Here is a 22764-nt window from a genome sequence, read left to right as displayed (position 1 = left end):
GTCTCATCAACATTATACACACTTCTTTCTCTTAATTTGCCACAACTGAAGCAAACTTACTTTTAAAGGACACTGTTGCCGATTCGTCTGCAGAAAGTTCCTCGTCTTGAATAATCTAGTTCACGTATACCATGTTTCAGTTTAAAGTTTTTTTCAGCCAACCTGTGCTTGCTTAAAATCTTCATTACCTCTTAATTTTCGATTAAAATCCAATGCTTTTTCACACAACATTGGGCCATACACTGGTTCACCTAAACTTCGCTTCTGAAGAAACCACAAATAAAATGCACTCTCTAATGTGGCATTTTCAGGTTTCAACATAGTCTTTTTCCTGCTAGATCCTCCTTCACTATCCGTACTCGGCACAAATTCTGTTATAGCATTGGAATTTTTCTTGATGTCGTAAATTGTCGAAGTCCTCACATTAAACTCTTTGGAGAGATTTCCTAAAATCTTTTCTAATTCTAATTTCCATTTTTTGTTGCAATATTAAGACTACGCATTTTCTTTTCGTTCACATTTTACCGGAAAAAACTGAGAAAAATAATAAATCGCACAGTTTCGGGCCGATATTATTCCTACCGAATCCAGAGCTAAACTAATCTGAAATTCACTCATGCTTTCCAAGAAAACCCAGTTGTCTCTGTGATATTTTTCTACAGCACATTTCTGAAGGTCATATAGATAGAAGTCACAACCATAAAACAATAAAAACAATTTGCAGTTTTCGGTTTATTGGGCTTTTTGTTTGTACAATAGGTTATAAACAGCTAGTAAACTTGATCTTTCGCTTATTATAATCAAAATTCAATTTGCAAACATGATCACTATAACCAGAGCTTACTGTACTACCGTTAATTAATAATAATAATAAATAAAAAAAAACAGCCTTTCAAATTATTCCAGATAACCAATGTTCTACTGTATTAAAAAAATTTAATAAAATAAGTATAAGTGTTATTAGTAATCCTGAAAAAAATGTATTGTTATAATAATAATATTGTGGTTCCTGGTTGACACTAAAACTGATTTTGACTGTATAGGAAAGCATGAATATAAAACTTGTGTGTCATAGCCAATTCTGTATGTATTAAACTTAAGTGCAGTAATACCCCGAAGTTACGCGACAGGTGGGTCCAACGAAAATCGCGTAAGTCGAATTCGCGTAAGTCGGGGTACAACTTTGCATATAAATACATATAAATTTTGCTTAATTGGGACCAAGGACTAACAAAAACACTAGTTTAGAAGAAAAATATTAATAAAATTGCAGTTCTTTATACATATTAATACAAAATATGTATTAAAAAAAACAAATGACTTACGTAAAAAAGTTATTTCGATGTCGATGGCTTCATAAAATCTAACAAATTCGTCTGACGACACAGCGCGTTCTTTTTTTCATGCAGAATTTCTTCGTAGCAAGCTAATAATTTTTTTATTCCTTGCTTTGTAGCTATAACGCGTTCTTCGTTGGAGTCTATGTTTTCTAAAATTTTTAAGCCCTTTACAATTGAGCCCTTTTCAATTTTCAACCTGTCAAGTTTGCAATTGTCATGTGCTTTTTGCCGTTGCTTCATTTAGGCCTGTAGCACGTGCAATATCACATGGTCTTTCATTTCGCTCAAAGCGTTTCACAATTTCATATTTTTTCTCTATCGACAGAGGTGGACTGGCCATAAGCCTTACCGGGGAAACCCCGGTGGGCCAGTGTGATTTTGGCCATAAACCATAGTATGAGGCCACTATAAATTTTCCCGGGTAAGAATTTTTGACCCAGTCCGCCTCTGTTTATCGATAATTGCTTTTCTTTTTCTCTCTGAATCTGCAGTGTCTTCACCAGGACGCTTCCTTTTCACACCTTTTAATTAAGTATTTTACTCAATTTTAGGGAATAAAGCACAATTACAAAACGAGGAGGCACACTTGACACGCATAAACAAAGCTGCGCGCATGTAGCAACTGAATAAACAACACCATAAAGGCAGAGATACACTATTAACACCTCACATTTCTAGGGGTTACTACCATAAAACAATGAAAATCCAGTTGCGTTTCTGCTAGTGAAATCTGTTATAAACTGGTAGTAAACTCGATCTAATTGCATTTGCGATTATACCGATCTGGAATTGTTGGTTTTTACGTTATTATGGTGAAATGTGTTTCCCCTTCACTGATATAAAAAACATAAAAGCAGCAAAGTTGAATTTTGTTCATCTTTCGCTCTCATTCTCCGCCGTCGCACCGTATATCGATAACATATGAAAAACGACCTTGAAGATAGTGGGCAGCAGCGTTGCCAAACGAAAAAAATCAAGAACTGCGTAACTCCGAGTTCGCGTAAGTCGGTGTAGCGTAAGTCGGAGTATTACTGTATTCTGATTTCAGATTTTTGAATAATCTTATAATTTTAACAGTTTTTTGTGGAATGTATTATAAATGGTGCTGTATGAAAAAATAATCCTAAGAACTTTATAGGAAGAAGATAGGAAAGAACTTGCTTCATTTCTTCAGAATCTGCTTTGTGTCCTTTCCATTTGTCAAGTTCCACTTCGAAGCATCAAGTCTGCCATTTTAGAATTGAGGTATTTTTTAATTATTAATCAAACTGTTATTAATACAGTAAACCCCCACTATTCGTGGGGTTACGTTCCTGAGAAATACCGTGAATACTGAGTTATAGCTCCCATAGTAATAAAGGGGTTCCGATCCAAAGTATGAAATATATAAGAAAAACTAGTCTAAAATTTTGTCTATGTATGTATTATATGTACTTCCATAATATGACTATGTACATAGTGAAATGCAAGCATATGGCATCAAAACGAAAATAAGAAAATTTAATAAAATTAATTTAATATTAATTTTATTAAATTTTAATACTAAATTTAATATTAAATGTAATATTTATTAGAAATTTCAAACAAATCTTTCAAACCAGCGCCTTTGCTAGCTAAAATACTTATCCCGCCAGTGCTATCACCAGCTTCGCTAAAGTGTTGATAAAGGAGTTTTGCCTTTTCCCGAATGATGAGTGAACTTAACGAAATTTTATTTTGAGTTCGATCTTCTATCCACAGATTTAAAGCTTTTTCCATTTTTTCTAATTTAACATCACGAGTTACAGAGCAAACTTTTGAAACAATTAGCACGTTTTCATGGATACTACAGCGGATTTTTTCTTACGATTTCTCGATTGATCATACCGTTGACTCATTGATTTTATAATGTTTTGCCATTGAGGAGACACTTTCACCGTTAGAAATTTTATCTAATAACTCAATTTTATTCGCTAATGTCATCACCTTCTTTGATCTTTTCACATTTCCCTTGTTCGTAGCCATATTTTTGTACGGATTAGAAAGAACTTGTCCACAATAAAGTCACTTTCTTCCGTTAACACACTCGAAAAAGTCTGTTTTACACTGCAAAACGGTAGATTTATCACTTTTGTAAGCATATCAATTTATAAATCAATTTATAAATTGATAAATTTATTCAATTTATAAGCATATAAATTAAAAGCAAAAGATGAAACCTTCCATGACACATACTGAACAAGGATTGGCGAGAAACATCCACGCTCGCGATTTTGTCACCCCTCTCCCCCCCACCCACTGAGCGCTGTTTTGACCGGGAAAGATAATTTTAGCCACACCCATGTTTTTTTATGGCGGAAAATGTTCACGGCGCTTTAAAATTCACATTTTTTTAGGTTTCATTTTATATTAAATCAGCGACCGCGAATAGCAGGGGTTTACTGTATAGAAAAATAAGTATTTTTTAGTCAAAATAAAGCATAGAAAAATGAACATATTCACTAGATAGTTAAATGTGGAAATATTTTATCACTGGTTGAATGAAGTAAAAAGCAATAGATTAAAATCAGTGTATGCAGAATCTCTAACAAATCTTTTCATAATCTGCCTTATCCTGTTTCGCTCTCTTAGTAACCTGATTACCAGCTACTTTATGCATTTCCTATTTGAATAGCGCCTTTTGATAATTTGAAGATATTCCCAATGGTTTTCTTTTCTGATACTCATTACATAAATTCTTTGGTTATCTGTTTTGGTTTCCACTTTGTGCATTATCTTTTTTTTTTTTTTTTAAATATTATTTATTTTTATTTATTATTATTATTGTGTGTGTGTGTGTGTGTGTGTGTGTGTGTGTGTGTGTGTGTGTGTGTGTGTGTGTGTAATATGGAAAAAGTGCAGAAAGAAAGCTAAGTAATGAATAAATATATGAGATGGAAGTAGAAAAGGAAGGAGGATGGAAAAAATATGTATTTTAAAAAATAAGAAAATATTAAATATAAGGCAAATATAGCCAAAGTTTATAATAAATTGTTTCTTGCTTTGTTTGTCTCTTATATATTTTTCTTTTGTTGTATCATATTTGTGATATTTCACACTTTTAGCTTCTGCTCAGTCAGGTGTTGATGGTCTGAATTTATTATTCATTGACTTATAACTTGGGCTATATTTGCCTTATATTCAATGTTTTCAAAAAAATTTTAGATACATATTCCTTTTCTATTCCATCCTCGTTTATTTATTTATTCATTACTTTGCTCTCTTTCTGCCCTTTTTTTTGTATTGTATACAGGGTGTTTCAAAAATGGTCAATAATTTAAAGGTAAAAAGTACAAACTAAAATAGGCAAAAAAAGTCCCAGTGAACATCGGGCCGCAAATGAACCATTTTTGAGATAATGCACATTTTCTGTTAAGATCCGCCACTGACAATGGAAGCACTAGTTTAGCAAAAATCTGTGAATCCTTTGCTAAGGATGGTTTTATTAAACATAAGATAATACATTTTTAATTTTTGGTTTCCACACCACGGGATTTTACAGATGTTACAGGATGTTCTTTCTAACACCCTTTCCTCAACATCAGGTGTTATGCTTCTGGGCCTACCTGCTTGTACTTCATGTGCAAAGCACCCATGTTCTCTGTGGCGTTGATGTATCCTGATCAATGTGTGCCTGTTGGGCTGGCTTTGGTGGAGAAATGCTTCTTTGTACAAATGTGCTGTCTCAAGTGCACTGCCATTGGCTTTACCATACATGAAGTGCATGTCCGCATACTCTTCGTTGCTGTAACCTCTTTCCATGTTGACTATCCTTTGACAAGTACTAGTATGCCTGCTATGTCTTAGAGCATTGGAAAAGGGTGAGAATGAGCAGAACCTAAACAAACAAGTCAGTGGTGGATCCCAACTCTGTACAGTTCACCTTGTACAAAGTTGGGATCCACCCAACAGCTGCCTTTAGCCAGCGAGTAGTTGATTCCTGGAACAGACTTCCATCTGTTGTTGTGGAAGTTGATAGCTTAAATAAATTTAAGGGTGAACTAGACAAACATTTGGAGTGACCGGATGGGTGAAATGGGAAGGGTTTTTTTTTTTTTTTTTTTTGACTGATGCTCTCTAAGCTTGCTTTCTTGCATCATATGCCTCAACTAATGCTAAATGGGTAATAAAGTCAATCTTTTTGCATTTGCAATAATACTGATAGCTGTAATTCTGTCTATATTTATGTTATTATGGTGAAATGTGTTTCCCCTTCACTGAAATCTTTAGTCATATAAAAAAACAAATAAATTTTTAGAATCTGCTCTTCATTCTGTAAAAAGTTACCATGTCACGTTAGTTCCTATTTCTGCATGCCATGTGCTTTGTTATTGATTGACGGTAATCTTTTTTTTTTTTTTTTTTTTTTTTACTGTTTTAAGTTTTACTTCCCAGAAAAAAAAAATAAATAAAAAATTTCAGTGAGCAGAAAGAGAGTGAATTTGAATGAAGTTTCCGAAACCTGCATTAGCAACTGTTTCAAAAAATGTGGATTAATTCCTGAGTTATTCATGATGACCAACTAAGTCACGATACTGATCATGTTCAAAATCCTGAGGACATGCACGAACAGGAGATGGATGGTGATCTACAAGTTACTACAGCTTTAACAGTTGAAGAAATTTCCCAGTCTGTTGCTGATTATTTCGCCAAGGAGGAGGAAAATCAGGATGAACCCGAACAAATTCCAGTTACAAAATGGCAAAATCGTGACGCTATAGCCAGCCCGAGGAGAGCATTGGAAGAAACTGGTGCAAGTGATCGTGAATATAGACTGTTATACAATTTTGAAAAATCTATAAATAGACTTTGTAGTGATAATTTAAAGCAATCTAAAATAAGTGACTGCCGTATTTTAAAATTATAATCATATTACAAAGTGTTATGTTTAATTAATATGTATATTAATTAAGCTATGTACATAAGTATAAATTTATTTTTATTTTGATTATCATTTAATTGGGAATAGACTTTTGGTAATAAAGTGTAATTTCATGCTTTATATCTTTATTTTTATAGCCTATGGATAATATTCATCAGTTTTCGCTTATTAGAATCAAAAATTCAATTTGCAAATGTGATCACTATAACTGGCGCTTACTACATTTATATCTTTGTGTACATGCGTTTTGTGGTTATAGGCAATTGTATGGCGTTTTAGCTAACAGGAGGCAAAATTTGGTAAGGAATTAGGATAGAAATATGCCCTCATATCAACTAACAACAGAGTGCGGAAAATTTTAGTTGTAGGAAAGTGAACAGTTTATGACTTAAGAGTATAAAGTTAGTTAATGCCTGAGTTATCTGGGTATGCAATTTCCTGTCCATGCTAGTAATGGCCCTGGACATGGTAGATATGTGTAGCCACAAGTAATTGCATGTGTACAAATATGTAATAATCTTATAATTAATCTTCTACTTAACAGTATTGGCTTATACTTAAACTTTTACTATTATAATCTTAAACTTGTTAGTTTAGTCTAGTTTAATTCAATTTAATGTACAGTAAACCCCGGCTATTTGCGGGGGTTACGTTCCCGAGAAATGGCCCAAATACTGAGTTATGATGCCCATGGTAAAGGGTTCTGTTCCAAAGTATGAAATATATAAGAAAAACTAGTCTAAAATTTTGTCTATGTATGTATTATATGTACCTACATAGACAGTACATAGTGAAATGAAAGCATAAGATATCGAAATGAAAATAAGAAACAATTTAATATTAAATTTAATATTAATTTATTATTTAATATTAATATTTAATCTTTCAAGAACATATCAAGAATATGGGTTGCTAGGCAAAAAATAACTCTTAATCGAAGTTTGTTTCTTCATTTTTTTTATTGAGCTCCTTTTGGATTTTCCTGTAAGGCAAGAATAATTGTTCTAGGTCTAGTTTAAATTTGGTGCTTCTTACAAAATTAGGATCATTTCCACCACCTTTTCTGAAAGTTGTATGGAGAGGCTAAAGACTTCCTTTAATGATTTATTATTTTATTCTGGCCTAACAATGTTGATCTTCCTTCTCAGGATCATTTTGGTTCTCATTTGTGCTTGTCACCAATTCATCCAGCTCTTCTCTTTTATTGTACGTTTGTCTGCATGAGTCACAATAAGTTCCTGAATGTCTGTTGCATCGATGTGCAACACTATCAAAAGCCTTTCTTAGATCCAAGTATATAATATCAAAGTTATTCCCTGCATCCAGTTCTTTTGTGACTGCATCATAGTATCCAATCAAATTGGTCAGGCAAGACTTCCCCTTAACAAAATCATGCTGTGTCCGAGCTATAACTGAAGTCTTGTCTAGATGATCCTGCAGTGTTTCTTTAACCAGTGCCTCCATTAATTTTCCTGGAACAGAAGTTAAACTCACAGGTCTATAATTACTTGTGTCAGCCTTTGATCCTCCTTTGTGAATTGGGGTCACATTTGCACATCTCCATTCTATGGGTACCTCCCCTGAGTCCAAGGAAGCTCTCATAATTATGGCTAAGGTTTGCTTACTTCCTTTGCTGCCTCCTTTAATATAACTGGATAGATCCCATCCACCCCAAGTGCCTTTCTTGTGTTTATCTTCAACAATTTCTCCTCCATTTTACTCTCAGTTATTACAAGATTATCTAGCTTACTGCCAGAGTTGAATACACCTCTGGCATTCCCCTTGCTGCATAACCCCTCATCTATGAATGTCGATGCAAAATATTCATTTAGTTTGTTAGCTGCCTGAGCAGGATCATCAACAGTTGAACCATCGACATCAAGTGGACCAATCTGATTCATCCCCTTCCTTCTAGAGTTTACATAAGTAAAGAGCTCTTTGCTGTTTTTCTTTGCATCCCTTGCCAAAGATTTCTCGTAATCTGCCTTCGCCTGCCTAACCTCCTTTGTAACTTGGTTACAGATCAACTTGTATCTATCATAGGCTTCTGTGTCATGTGTTAATTTGTATGTATCCCATGCATGTTTCTTCTCTGCCATATGTCTCATTAGTTCATCTGACATCCATTTAGGCCTAAACCTTGAACAATATTTCTTAGTTGGTATGTAAAGCCTAAGATAAGTTCTTTGAATGCTTCCCATTTTGAATTTGCTGTTGGTAACATCATCAGTTGGACCCATTGTATAGAAGAGGTGTATTCAACTCTGGCAGTAAGCTAGATAATCTTGTAATAACTGAGAGTAAAGTGGAGGAGAAATTGTTGAAGATAAATACTGTCTCAGACTATCGTAGTCGCCTTTACGAAAGCAATAACCCTTCCCTTTACCCCTGATGGTAGTTACCTCTTTGAGTAAATCCCACTTCAGCACACTGTGATCACTGCCACCTAGTGGTTCCTCTATCTGCAGATTCTTAATGCATGAAGAATCACTACGGATAATCAAATCAAGAGTTTTACTCCCTCTAGTTGTCTCCCTGACATGCTGATGTAGAAAACAATCATCCAATAAATCCACAAAAGCCTTGCTAGTGTGTGAGTGACCAACCCACAAATTCCAGTCAATATCTGGGAAATTAAAATCCCCCATTATAAGACTCTGATTTACTGGCCCACTCTATTTCCCTGTACAGTTTCTTATTATACTCATCAGAGTCATTAGGCCTGTAGCACACTCCTATTCTCAATTTTTATCTCCCAATGCTTATGTCACACCAAACTGACTCGACACTGCACTGTCCAGTGATGTCGACTGGTTTCACTTCCTTGGATTTTATATGTTTCTTAACTAATAGCATAACCCCTCCTCCCTTCCTATCCTGTCTATCCTTTCTGTAGACATTGTACTCCCCAAATTCCAGTTCTACATTCCTTATATGTGTGACACCACATCTCTGATATCCCAACAATATCCACCTTTGATGCTTTGAGCAATACCTCAAATTCATCAAATTTACTTACCAAACTCCTAGCATTGGTGTACATGCAAGTATACATGCACCTGTTCTTTTTCTTAGCTACCCTAACACAACCCATCTGTTTACTTGTACCGTAATGACTCCCAGCAGTCTCTGAAATATCCTGCATCTTGTTTTCCAGGCTTCTGCTCATTCCAATAGAAGCAGTGCAAGAGTCACTTTCACCTATGCCAGTGGCTACTGTTAATCTATTATTCCTTGTATCCCCCCCAAGCTAGCAGTTTTCCGACCCACCTAACACTGCCTCGATAGCATCAGCAAATATTCTTGCACCCTTTCTATTTAAGTGTATCCCATCCCTGTAGAAGCAGTCCCTTCTGTTAACAAGTACAGACCAGGTTGAAAAAAAATTCTACCCCTTGAGCCTTGCACAATCTTTCCAGGGGCGAATTGATCGACAAGGCTCTCATCATATACTCCCTCCTATCGTGTCCGGGCAGAATTGCATGCAGCAATCACACCTTGGTCTACCGGTTTTTAAAAGTGATGTGGTTGTTGGGTAGCAAAAACACAATTTCAACATTTGGGTGGTTAAATATTAGACTGCATGGATGTCCTGGTGCATTATCAGTAAGAAGCATAACTTTGAAAGGCAAAGATTTTGAAGCTAAGTAACTTTCCACTTCTCACACAAAGCTATCATAAACCAATCTCTAAAAAGTGTAGTTATTACCCAGGCTTTTTTATTGGATTTCCAATAAACTGGAAGATGTTCTTTATTCTTTTCCTTCAAAGCATGTGGATTCTGCAATTTGTACACGAGCATCGGTTTGATCATGTGTCCACTAGTGTTTGCACAAAAGATTAAGCTTATCTTTGGAAGCTTTGAATCCAGGAGCAGATTTTTCATTTTGTGTTAAGTACATTCTGGCTGGCATTCTCTTCCAAAACAACCCATTTCGTCTGCATTGAACACATGTTTGGGAACATAACCTTTGTCTGTAATCAATTTTTTTAATTCAGGCAGGAAACTTTTTGGCGATGCAGACTCATCTACAAGTTTCATGTTATGAAGGCCATATTGATTTTTAAACCTTTCAAACTAGCCTTTGCTTTCTAAAAAAACTTATCCCGACAGTGCTATCACCAGTTTGCTAAAGTGTTGATAAAGGTGCTTTGTCTTTTCCCAAATGATGAGTGAACTTAACGGAATTTTATTTTGAGTTCAGTCTTCAATCCACAGATTTAAATCCTTTTCCATTTTTTGTAATTTAACATCACGAGTTACAGAGCAAATTTTTGAAGCAATTAGCGCGTTTTCACAGACACTACAGCAGATTTTTTCTTCCAATTTGTTGATTGATTGTACCATTGACTCGTTGATTTTATAATGTTTTGCCACTGACGCGACACTTTCACCATTAGAAATTTTGTCTAATAACTCAATTTTAATCACCAATGTCATCACCTTCTTTGATCTTTTCAGAATTCCCTTGTTATTTGTAGCCATATTTTCGTAGGGGTTAGAAAATAACTTGTCCACAATAAAGTCACTTTCTTTTAACCGTTAACACACTCGGAAAAAGTCTGTTTACACTAACACTGCAAAATGGTAATTTTTCACTTTCGTAGCATATCAATTAAAAGCAAACAATGAACCATTCCATGACAAGCACATAACACATACTGAAGAAGGATTAGCAGGGAAACATCCACACTCGCGATTGTGTCACCCCTCTCCCATCCCATCCACTGAGCACTGTTTTAGATGTTACAGCAGCAGCCACCCCAGATATTGCCAACAAACTATACAAAAATGGACCATACAAGAAGCTTGGACCACGTCAGACCACAGAGTGATATCATTTTCTCTGGTTCGCTCTATGGAATGGATCCCTCCAATCCCAAGAGATGTGATATGATACAATTCAAAAAAAGGCAGACTGGCAATGCTTTCAGACTGAGCTAACAAGAAGACTCCCTGAAGATGATTGCGTACAGAATATTACCACTGCCATAAGATCTGTGTGTGATCTCTCCATCCCACGCAGAAGGCCCTACCGGTGTGCAGTTCCCTGATGGAATCCCCAACTACAAGATGTCAGAAGAAGAGTCCACTATGCAAGAAAAATGTTCCAGCAGGCTCGATCAAGGCTACCTCCCCATGAGGTAGATGCCACCAGTGAGGCTTACTGCATTGTCAGAAATGAATACACAAAGGCGATACATAAAAGTAAAAAGCAAACGTGGCAAACCCTGGTATCCACTTCTGGGAATAAGAACCCCTGGGGCATCGTTTTCAAGATCGTAACAAACAAGCTGCCGCGAGGAGAGGTACTCGACATGACACTAAAGGTGGATGGCTCCACTACTTACACCTTTGAGGATAGCATTAACAATATTCTAGACACCATTTATCCCATTGAAGCTGCAGCTATGACTCAACAACAACAAATAGTAGATCAAAACCACAACTATCATCCTGCCTCTGTGGAATCCCCCTACGCTAACATTGAGATGGACTTGGCAATAAACAAAATGAAAGAAGGAAAAACACCTGGCACAGACCTGCTGGAAGTGGATGTGGTTGAAAAATTTGCAGAATACTACCCTCTTACTCTCCTAAGCCTTCTAAATAGGTGCCTTGACAGAAAGCACCTTTCCAACATCCTGCAAAACGGCAACCCTGAAATTTATATTGAAAAATCCCAACAAGCCACCACAAATTCCAACCTCCTACCGTCCGATTGCCTTGCTCTCTGTAATGGCCAAGCTACAAGAATGCCTTCTCCTATTTCACTTAACCACCAGATATGAAGAACAAAAACTTCCAAGTGACAAGCAATTTGGATTCAAAGCAGGTTGCAGTACAGAAGATGCCATAAATAGATTAATCACACAGCCTTTAAGTACTCCCTTGCAATCATAGTAGACTTCGCAGAGGCCTTTGATCGACTATGGTGGCCCATTGTTCTTCGGAGGCTTTGACAGTCAAATGTTTCCAACAACCTGTACATCAGCTTAAGGTCATATCTAACTGCTAGAAAAGTCCAAGTTACCAACAGATTCCAGACAGTGACTAGATACATTGATCGAGGCTGTCCGTAGGGCTCTGTGCTTGGCCCGTTCCTCTGGTCTATTGTCCTGGATGAGTTCCTGGGCATGGACCAGGGGTGAGAATTTGAGCCCTTGGCCCTCGCGGATGATCTTGTCCTTTTGGCATGTGCTGATACCAGGGCGACCCTGGAGACAGTGGCAAATGGAGCACTGGTGAAACTGCAGAACTGGGCAGCCCTGCACAACCTTACCATTTCAGGAGAGAAAACAAAATCCATACTCCTTAAAGGCAGGCTACAAATCAGGAGACCGCCTGCAATGAAATTAAACTTTACACCCATACAACTGCACACTGAAGTCAAGCTCCTAGGTATCTTCTTGGACTCAGGGCTTGCCTTCTACCACTGCCTAAAGTATCTAGCCAACAAAATTCAAAGGTACACTGCTATGATAAGGCAGGTCAGCAGGGCAGACTGGGGGCTGAAACACGAGGCTCTTACTCTCATATACCAAGTGGTATACGTGTCATTGTGTGCTATGGTGCCTCCCTCTGTACCGAAATGCCATCCTAGCAAGAAACAAATGTAAGCTGGATTTAATCCAGGGGTTCACGCTCCTTTCAGTTTGCAGGGCGTGCCGCATCATCAGCACCCCTGCTCTGCAGGTAATAACTGGGTGCCAGCCACTATACTTAAAGTGGTTAAAAGAGGGCTTTTCTATCATTTAAGGGAGTTCCAACCCAACTGCTTAATTTTCAACTTGACATCACAAATGGCCCCAGGCAGGAAAGACAACAGATAACCCAACATCTACAAGAGATATGGCAACATGACTGGGACACCATAACAAAGGGGCCATCACAAAATGATTCCTTCCATCTATAAGTACAACTCACCCAGAACCTCCCCCCTGGTTTTCACCAGGTGAAAACCAGGTCACATGGAGACCTGGTTTTCACCTGGTCTCCATGTGACCTTTATCATCACCGGGCGTGGATCCTTCCAACAAAAACTGACTGCCATGGGAATTGAGAATGATCCACGTTGCCACTGCAGCGAAGAGGAGTCTTTTGGGGAACCACAGGTATCACCTGACCCTAACACTATGCACAGTGTAGTTAGGTATATACAAAGGGTACTAGGAAAGTTTTGCAATATGATGCAACAATGAATCACAGGAAGCTGCTTGTTGCTGCATGTTGAGACATGTTCATACGTGCATAGTAGCCGCCGTGCCAAGTCGATGGGCTCAGTTATTCATTAGTAGTGAGAGTGTAAAGTGCTTGCGATGGCATCGTGGTCACAAAATGAGATAAGGACAGTTTTGCGGTATAATTTCGTGCGTGGTTTAACCATAGACCAGTGCTTAGAAGAAATGACTCTTGCACTAGATGATGATTGTCCACATCGTACAACGATATTCAGGTGGTATAGAGAATTCCAAAGGGGAAATTTCACTCTGGAGGATTCTGAGAGGCCGGGAAGGCCACGAACGTCAGTTACGGTGGAAAACGTTACCGCTGTGAGGAAAATGCTTGACGAAAACAGGCGAGTGACCTACCAACAGATAGAGGATACTTTGGGCCTAAATGCACCAGCAATTCGTTCGATTCTGCAAGATCATTTGCACGTGAAGAAACTTTGTTCTCTCTGGGTGCCGCATCAACTGACTGAAGAGCAGATGACACGACGTGTGACTTGGTGCCGGGAGATGTTAAAAAAGTTTGATAAGGGACAATCTCGGTATGTGAACAACATCGTGACAGGTGACGAGACTTGGCTGTACTATTACGATCTACCGACCAAGGCTCAAAACAAAGTTTGGGCCTTTGATGATGACGACACACCTGTAATTGTCAGAAAATCCCGATCTGTAAAGAAGAAAATGATAGCTGTATTTTTCAAATCGAGTGGAATTGTGGAACGTGTTGTTTTGGACACGCAGAAGACAGTCACAGCTAAGTGACTGCAAGAGCTGCAAGAGTAGCTGCAAGAGTTACGAGCTGCAAGAGTAGCTCATGGTGTCTTGTCAGTGATATACAGGAATTTTTCTAGCAGGGATAAGGAGGTGATTATTCCCTTGTATAAGGCAATGGTTAGGCCACATCTTGAGTACTGTATACAGGTCTGGAGGCCTCATTTCAAGAAGGATGTAGAGCTGCTGGAACGGGTACAGAGAAGGGCAACAAGATTAGTAAATGGAACAAAGGGTTGCTCTTACGAAGAAAGGCTTAAGTTTTGCAAATTACAGAGTCTGGAGACTAGGCACCGGCGAGGTGATCTGATAGAGGTGTATAAGGCTTTGAATGGTTTGAGCATGCTCAATGCCAATGGGATTCTTCATCTTTCTCAGAATAATCACCTCAGAGGGCATAAATTCAAATTGAGGAAGGACGGATGTCAGATAGATGTGCGGAAATTTGCCTTTGGCCAGCGGGTGGTTGGTTGGTGGAACCGACTTCCATCACTTGTTGTTGAAGTTGATAGCCTAAACAAATTTAAAGCTCAACTGGACAGGTATTTCGAACGAACGGAGGGGTGAAATGGGAGAGGGTTTTTTTTTTTTTTTTTTTTTTTTGGCTGATGCTGAATAAGCTTGCTTTCTTGCATCATATGCCTCTACTAATGCTAATGCTAATGCTAAAAGTGGTATACTGAACAATGCCTGCCTAAAGTCATTGGATCTATGAAGAACCTGCGGCCAAAGTCAAGAATGGACACCTGGTACCTCCATCACGATAATGCTCCAGCTCACCGTGCCAAAGCCTGCACCGAATATTTGACCACGACAGGACTGAAACTTCTCGAGCACCCTCCCTACAGTCCAGACCTTGCTCCCTGCGACTTTGCACTGTTCCCGCATGTGAAAATGAAGCTAAAAGGGAGGCGGTTTTCCAGTGATGAGGACCTTCTACGGGCTTGGGACAACGAGTGTGCTTTACTCCCTAGTGAAACTTGGCAGAACTGGTTTAAAGATTGGTTTCGGAGGATGGAGAGGTGTATTGAATGTAGAGGAAATTACTTTGAAAAAATTAAATAAACAAAGCTGTATTGCAAAACTTTCCTAGTACCCTTTGTAGACATAAGATGCATATAGAATTAGTTAAAATAGGTACATGTATATAAGGAAATGTGTGTGTGTTTATAAATGAATATATATATATTCATTTATATACACGCACACATTCGCACAGCGGTGGTCCTTATGCAGCGAGAAATAAATATAAACGAATATATATAATAAATAAATAATGTGTGGTTTGTAAAATAGATAGTGTCTGTGAAAATGGAAATGAAAAGTATAACACGGTGCCTGAACTAAGAGAAGTTTAAGGGATAGTCGAAAGTGGAAGTGAAGTAGTGTAAAACATGAAAGAATTTGAAAAACCTAGTACAAAAATGAACTGGGACTGAGGTAAAAAAAAAAAAAAAAAAAAAAAAAAAAAATCAATAACAAAAAAATAAATAAGTAAATAACACTATATTCAGATATGGGAGGGCAATTTTAGCAAGTGGTCAAATCAAGGGATGGCAAATATGCAAAATCTGAATATAGTAGATGAAAAAATGATATATAGTCAGGAAATTCATCAGGGGACTATTCCTGACCATGTATGTATCAAGCACTGCATTTCCAAATTTGTCTGTAGTATTAGAAAAAGGGGGAAGCAAATATACGGCCTTTATTGTAATACTAGTAGACAAGGTAGTCCCTATGCCATGAAAAAAAAAAAAAGTTAATAATGTAAATTGAAATGAATACAAATTTACAAAAGTGTAATGCGAAATATAATACAAATGTGGAGTGCACAAGGGGTGAAAGATAATTAATTAATTTATTTTTTTTTAAAATTCTGTTTCCATCTATTTTGTCACGCTCTTCAATGGATTCACTAAACCTTTTATCAACCTCAGTTGTGCCAAATTGTGCTTTTCTCTTTCTTCAGTGGTTTGTCATCATGGAAGTTTGGAGCCGTGATCTATAAACCCTATTCTCTGATCATCTAATTTTATCTCCTGTAGTTCAGAATTATGCTTGTTGTACTTTCTGTTTCACATCTTCCTTCACATATTGGTATGTCTGCGGCCTTTTGTTTGGCATTTCATGTTTTTAGGCCACTGTTCCCACTTTTTTTTTTTTTTTTTTTCCAACGATAGAGGTCATCCCTATCTGTTTCTCTAAATCTATATAACTCGGTGACTTGTCATTGTTTCCTCCTTTTGCATCCTGGTTGTGTACATCTCTCCTCTGATCGGCATTAATGACTCCAGTTAACTTCCACTTTTAGTTTTGGTTTCGATTTCCCTTCCTCTCTACAAGCCTATGGTATTAACACCCATTTTTACTAATGCTTGTTTATACCAGAACCCTTTCTTTAAGGTTGGGCCTTACACACCCAGTAAGTTCAGTATTTTTAATGACTTTTTCTACACATTTTATCTTTATACTATCTTTTTTTTTTTTTTTCCATTCGTAGAACTATTAGTGTAATACGAGAGTGATACGAAAGTTCCGTCTATCCTATCACTATTTTCGCCTTCATTTGACCATCTTTTTCTTCCCCTCCCCTCCCCAAGAATTTTACCATTCCCTATACCATTTGCTTGCCCACACTTTTTCTTTCAAATTTCTCTGCTTTATATTTGAATTTTAATTTTCAACCACGTTAATTTAATTACCTTTCACCCCTTACGCACTTCACATTTGTATTACATTTCACATTACACTTTTGTAAATTTCTATTTATTTTAATTTACATTAGTAGAGGCATTTGATGCAAGAAAGCAAGCTTATGCAGCATCAGCCAAAAAAAAAACAAAAAAAACCCACTTCCACTTCACCCCTCTGTTCGTTCAAAATACCTGTCCAGCTGAGCCTTAAACTTATTTAGGCTATCAACCTCCACCACAAGGGATGGGAGTTTGTTCCACCAACCAACCACCCGCTGGCTAAAGGCAAATTTCCGCACGTCTATCCTACATCTGTCTTTCCTCAATTTGAATTTATTCCCTCTCAGGTGATTTTTCTGAGCTAGAGGAAGAATCCCATCAGCATTGAGCATGCTTAAACCATTCAAGGCTTTATACACCTCTATCAGATCACCTCGCTGGTGCCTAGTCTCCAGACACTGTAATTTGCAAAACTTAAGCCTTTCTTCGTAAGAGCACCCCTTTGTTCCATTCACTAATCTTGTTGCCCTTCTCTGTACTCGTTCCAGCAGCTCTACATCCTTCTTGAAATGAGGCCTCCAGACCTGTATACAGTACTCTAGGTGTGGCCTGACCATTGCCTTATACAATGGAATAATCACCTCCTTATCCCTGCTGGAAAAATTCCTGTATATCATTGACAATACTCCATGAGCTACTCTTGCAGCCCGTCTGCACTGCTCAGAGAACTTCATATCTGCCTGCACAACCACCCCCAAGTCCCTTTCATTCTCTACCACTGTCAGTGTAGTAGCACAGAGTTGATACGTTGCTCTGGGGTTGCTGTTTCCCATGTGTAGTACTTTACATTTGTCAATGTTAAACTTCATTTGCCACCTCGAAGCCCATCTGCTCAACCTTTCCAGATCCTGTTGCAGCAGCATAGTGTCAGTAGTGTCCTTGACAACCCTGCCAACCTTTGTATCATCTGCAAACTTGGACATTAAGCTTGATATACCATCATCAATATCATTTATAAATACAGAAAACAATAATGGACCCAACACTGAGCCCTGAGGGACTCCACTAATAACATTAGTCCACGATGAGCAGTGTCCATTGATTACCACTCTCTGTCTTCTCCCCCTCAACCACCCCTTTATACATAGCAGCAATTTGCCTCCAATGTCACACTGCTCCAATTTGTGTAGCAGTCTTCCATGTGCAACAGTATCAAAAGCCTTTCTAAGATCCAAGTATATAATATCAAAGTTATTCCCTGCATCCAGTTCTTTTGTGACTGCATCATAGTATCCAATCAAGTTGGTCAGGCAAGACTTCCCCTTAACAAAACCATGCTGTGTCTGAGCTATAACTGAAGTCTTGTCTAAATGATCCTGCAGTGCTTCTTTAACCAGTGCCTCCATTAATTTTCCTGGAACAGAAGTTAAGCTCACAGGTCTATAATTACTTGTGTCAGCCTTTGATCCTCCTTTGTGAATTGGGGTCACATTTGCACATTTCCAGTCTATGGGTACCTCCCCTGAGTCCAAGGAAGCTCTCATAATTATGGCTAAGGGTTTGCTTACTTCCTTTGCTGCCTCCTTTAATATAACTGGATAGATCCCATCCACCCCGGGTGCCTTTCTTGTGTTTATCTTCAACAGTTTCTCTTCCACTTTACTCCCAGTTATTTCAAGATACTGTAGCTTACTGCTAGAGTTGAATACACCTCTGGCATTCCCCTTGCTGAATAACTCCTCATGTGTGAATGTCGATGCAAAATATTCATTTAGTTTGTTAGCTACCTGAGCAGGATCATCAACAGTTGACCCATCAATATCAAGTGGACCAATCTGATTCATCCCCTTCCTTCTAGAGTTTACATAAGTAAAGAACTCTTTGCTGTTTTTCTTTGCATCCCTTGCCAAAGATTTCTCGTAATCTGCCTTCGCCTGCCTAACCTCCTTTGTAACTTGGTTGCATATCAACTTGTATCTATCATAGGCTTCTGTGTCATGTGTTAATTTGTAAGTATCCCATGCATTTTTCTTCTCTGCCATATGCCTCATTCGTTCATCTGACATCCATTTTGGCCTAAACCTTGAACAATATTTCTTAGTTGGTATGTAAAGCCTACATACCAACTAAGAAATATAAGCTACTAAGCTTATCTTGGAAGCTTAGTAGCTTCCAAGATAAGTTCTTTGAATGCTTCCCATTTTGAATTTGCTGTTGGTAACATTGTCAGTTGGTCCCACTGTATAGAATTTAAATACTGTCTCAGTCCATCGTAGTCGCCTTTACGGAAGCAATAACCCTTCCCTTTACCCCTAATGGTAGTTACCTCTTTGAGTAAATCCCACTTCAGCACACTGTGATCACTACCACCTAGTGGTTCATTTATCTGCAGATTCTTAATGCATGAAGAATCACTGCTGATAATCAAATCAAGAGTATTACTCCCTCTAGTTGCCTTCCGAACATGCTGATGTAGAAAACAATCATCCAGTAAATCCACAAAAGCCCTGCTAGTGTTTGAGTAACCAGCCCCCAAATTCCAGTCAATATCTGGGAAATTAAAATCTCCCATTATAAGACTCTCTGATTTACTGGCCCACTCTATTTCCCTGTACAGCTCCTTATTATACTCATCAGAGTCATTAGGCCTATAGCACACTCCTACTCTCAATTTTGATCTCCCAATGCTTATGTCACACCAAACTGACTCAACACTGCACTGTCCAGCGATGTCGACTGGCTTCACTTCCTTGGTTTTTATGTGTTTCTTAACTAATAGCATAACCCCTCCCCCTTCCTATCCTGTCTATCCTTTCTGTAGACGTTGTACTCCCCAAATTGCAGTTCTGCATCCCTTATATCTGTGTGACACCACGTCTCTGATATCCCAACAATATCTGCCTTTGATGTTTTGAGCAATACCTCAAATTCATCAAATTTATTTACTAAACTCCTAGCATTGGTGTACACGCAAGTATACCTGCACCTGTTTCTATTCTTAGCTACCCTAACACAACCCATGTGTTTACTTGTACCACAATGGCTCCCAGCAGTCTCTGAAATATCATGCATCTTGTTTTTCAGGCTTCTGCTCATTCTAATAGAAGCAGTGCAAGAATCTCTTTCACCTCTGCCAGTGGCTACTGTCAATCTATTGGTCTTTGTCTCCCCCCAAGCTAGCAGTTTTCCGACCCACCTAACACTGCCTCGATAGCATCAGCAAATATTCTTGCACCCTTTCTATTTAAGTGTATCCCATCCCTGTAGAAGCAATCTCTCCTGTTAACAAGTACAGTCCAGGCTGAAAAAAATTCTACCCCTTGAGCCTTGCACAATCTTTCCAGGGCCGAATTGATCGACAAGGCTCTCATCATATACTCCCTCCTATCGTGTCTGAGCAGAATTGCAGACACTTTCAAATTCAACCCTAATTCTCGGCTTTTGTTCAACAGTGACCTGTACTTGTTAAGTAATTCTGCCGGTCTCCTACTCTTAATATTATTAGTGCCAACGTGTACAACTATATCACCTTTTGTGCCCTTAAAAGATGATATTCGCTCTACAACGTCATCAACCTTTGCCCCTGGCAGACATACCCTGGTCCTGTTCCACCTATCTTTTTTACAAAGCATGTTCCCCGTTTCCCTGACAATAGAGTCACCAACAACTACTAGTTCCTTCGGGACCAGCGCATTCTGCCTTGGGGGTTGTCTCTGTGTCACGCGATGCCCAAGTGCAAGCTCTGGCGTTGATGTGGGCAGCTGAGAGCTTGATGGGCCCCTCAATTTAGTTTCTTCGAGGGCATCCACCCTGTCCTTCAAGCTCTCATATAGGCCCACAAGAACGCCGAGTTGTTGCCTGATATCGATACACTCCTTGCATCGCGCATGTCCCGTACTCGATTGCTCTGCAAACATCAAGCAAACAGTGCATTTTATAAGGCTGTGAGTCAGAGGACAACTGCCCCCCTCAGTTCTGCTCTGAGCCACAGCACTTCCATTAGCTTGAGCCTTTTGCTTTGCTGCTCTGGTCTGAGTCATGATTCTATTAATTTATTAATTAATTATGTTATGTTATTAATTATGTTAAATATAATTAATTGTATTACGTTTGTAATCTAAGTCGTTATATGTATTTATTTAAACGTTTATTTATTTATTTTATTTTATTTTATTAATTTATTTATTTAAACAAGGCCGAGTAAAGAATAAATACACCAAATTAATCAGAAAATCACAAAATAATGTTATACTACTAAATTTAAATCAAAAGTTTTAGAAAAACAATAATTTCAAATCAATAAATAAGAAAAATCCACTTAGCGACTTTGAACACGACCATCTCTAGTAGCCTCGTCAGCAGACCAGTTAACTTTAGACATTGTTTAGACATTGTTAACTTTATTTTTACACTGCAGTAGGAACTACCTTGTCTACTAGTATTACGATAAAGGCCGTATATTTGCTTCCCCCTTTTTCTAATACTACAGACAAATTTGGAAATGCAGTGCTTGATACATACATGGTCAGGAGTAGTCCCCTGATGAATTTCCTGACTATGTATCATTTTTTCATCTACTATATTAGATATTGCATATTTGCCATCCCCTGATTTCAACCTTTTGCTAAAATTGCCCTCCCATATCTGAATATAGTGTTATTTACTTATTTATTTCTTTGTTATTGATTTCTCTTTTTATTCCCCCCCTTAGTCCCAGTTCATTTTTGTACTAGGTTTTTCAAATTCTTTCACCTGTTTTACTACTACTTCACTTCCACTTTCGACTATCCCTTAAACTTCTCTTAGTTCAGTCACCATGTGTACTTTTCATTTCCATTTTAACTTTCGCAGACACTTTATCTATTTTACAAACCACACATTATTTATATCCTTTTGCTTCCTTTACTGCTGCACTGCACGTTTTGGAGCATTAGACATATGATAACTTTTTTTTATTTTCCTTTTTCTGCTTATTTTGCTTCTTAACAGTTGTATACTACTACTATATATACAGGGTGTCTCACAAATACATGGCATAACTTCAGGAATGAGTTCCTCATATGTAGACAATAAAAATATTTTATATCAACCTCTACTTCAGGAGTCGTAGATCTTTGTCATCCTCTGTCGGCAGCACGAAGTGTAAAGGTCCCATGTTCACAAAGGCGCCGATGGATACCTTCAAACATTTTCCTGTGTGTACATCTTCGTTCTGGGAACCTTTCGTGGTACAAACGATGAGCCTCCAGACCATTGCCGTCTGCCAAACCGTTCATAAAGTGCATATCCGCTTGCTCCTGATTTGAGTACATGGTCGGAATGGAAAACTACCAGATTCTGTCAGTACCTTGTGATGAAGGAAATCACCTGCGGGAGATAAGACATTCCAGTTAATAACTCGGGAGCCAAGCATTTCCGGAACTATGTTGATATAAAATATTTTTATTGTTTATATATGGGGAACTCTTTCCTGAAGTTATGCTGTGTATTTTTGAGACACCCTGTCTATATATATATATTCATTTTATATATTAATATGTATTTTAATAAAACAATTTAATGAGTGCTTTATTTTGTGTGCTTTACAGCATATTTTCCCAAATTATATCATGTTAATCCTGGACCTGCAAGAAGTCGCCCCTTGAGCCAATGATAGGGGGCGGCAGCAATCTTGAAATGTAACTCTGAAAAGCAACTTGATAGTTTTTTGGTTCAACCGGCAACATGCATCATGGCATGTTCTCACTATGACTCTTTTTTTTTAACTGTCAATTAACTTTTAATTAACAATTGGTAAACCGTTACCCAGCAGTATAACATT

General features: G+C 38.0%; 1 protein-coding gene across 1 annotated transcript in view; it reads left to right on the top strand.

The window, feature by feature from the left end:
* LOC150078878 (RAB11-binding protein RELCH homolog) overlaps window positions 1-22764 on the top strand; it is a 450480-nt gene that overhangs the window by 316218 nt on the left and 111498 nt on the right. Inside the window, exon 18 of the mRNA XM_090382879.1 lies at window positions 2479-2585. Coding sequence (XP_090239005.1) covers window positions 2479-2585 — 107 coding nt within the window. The remainder of the gene's footprint in view (window positions 1-2478; window positions 2586-22764) is intronic.

Source organism: Mastigoproctus giganteus, chromosome 10, assembly GCF_048544385.1.
Source record: "Mastigoproctus giganteus isolate SK-2022 chromosome 10, ASM4854438v1, whole genome shotgun sequence".
Lineage (NCBI taxonomy): Eukaryota > Metazoa > Arthropoda > Arachnida > Uropygi > Thelyphonidae > Mastigoproctus > Mastigoproctus giganteus.
This window is presented reverse-complemented; position numbering and strand designations above follow the sequence as displayed.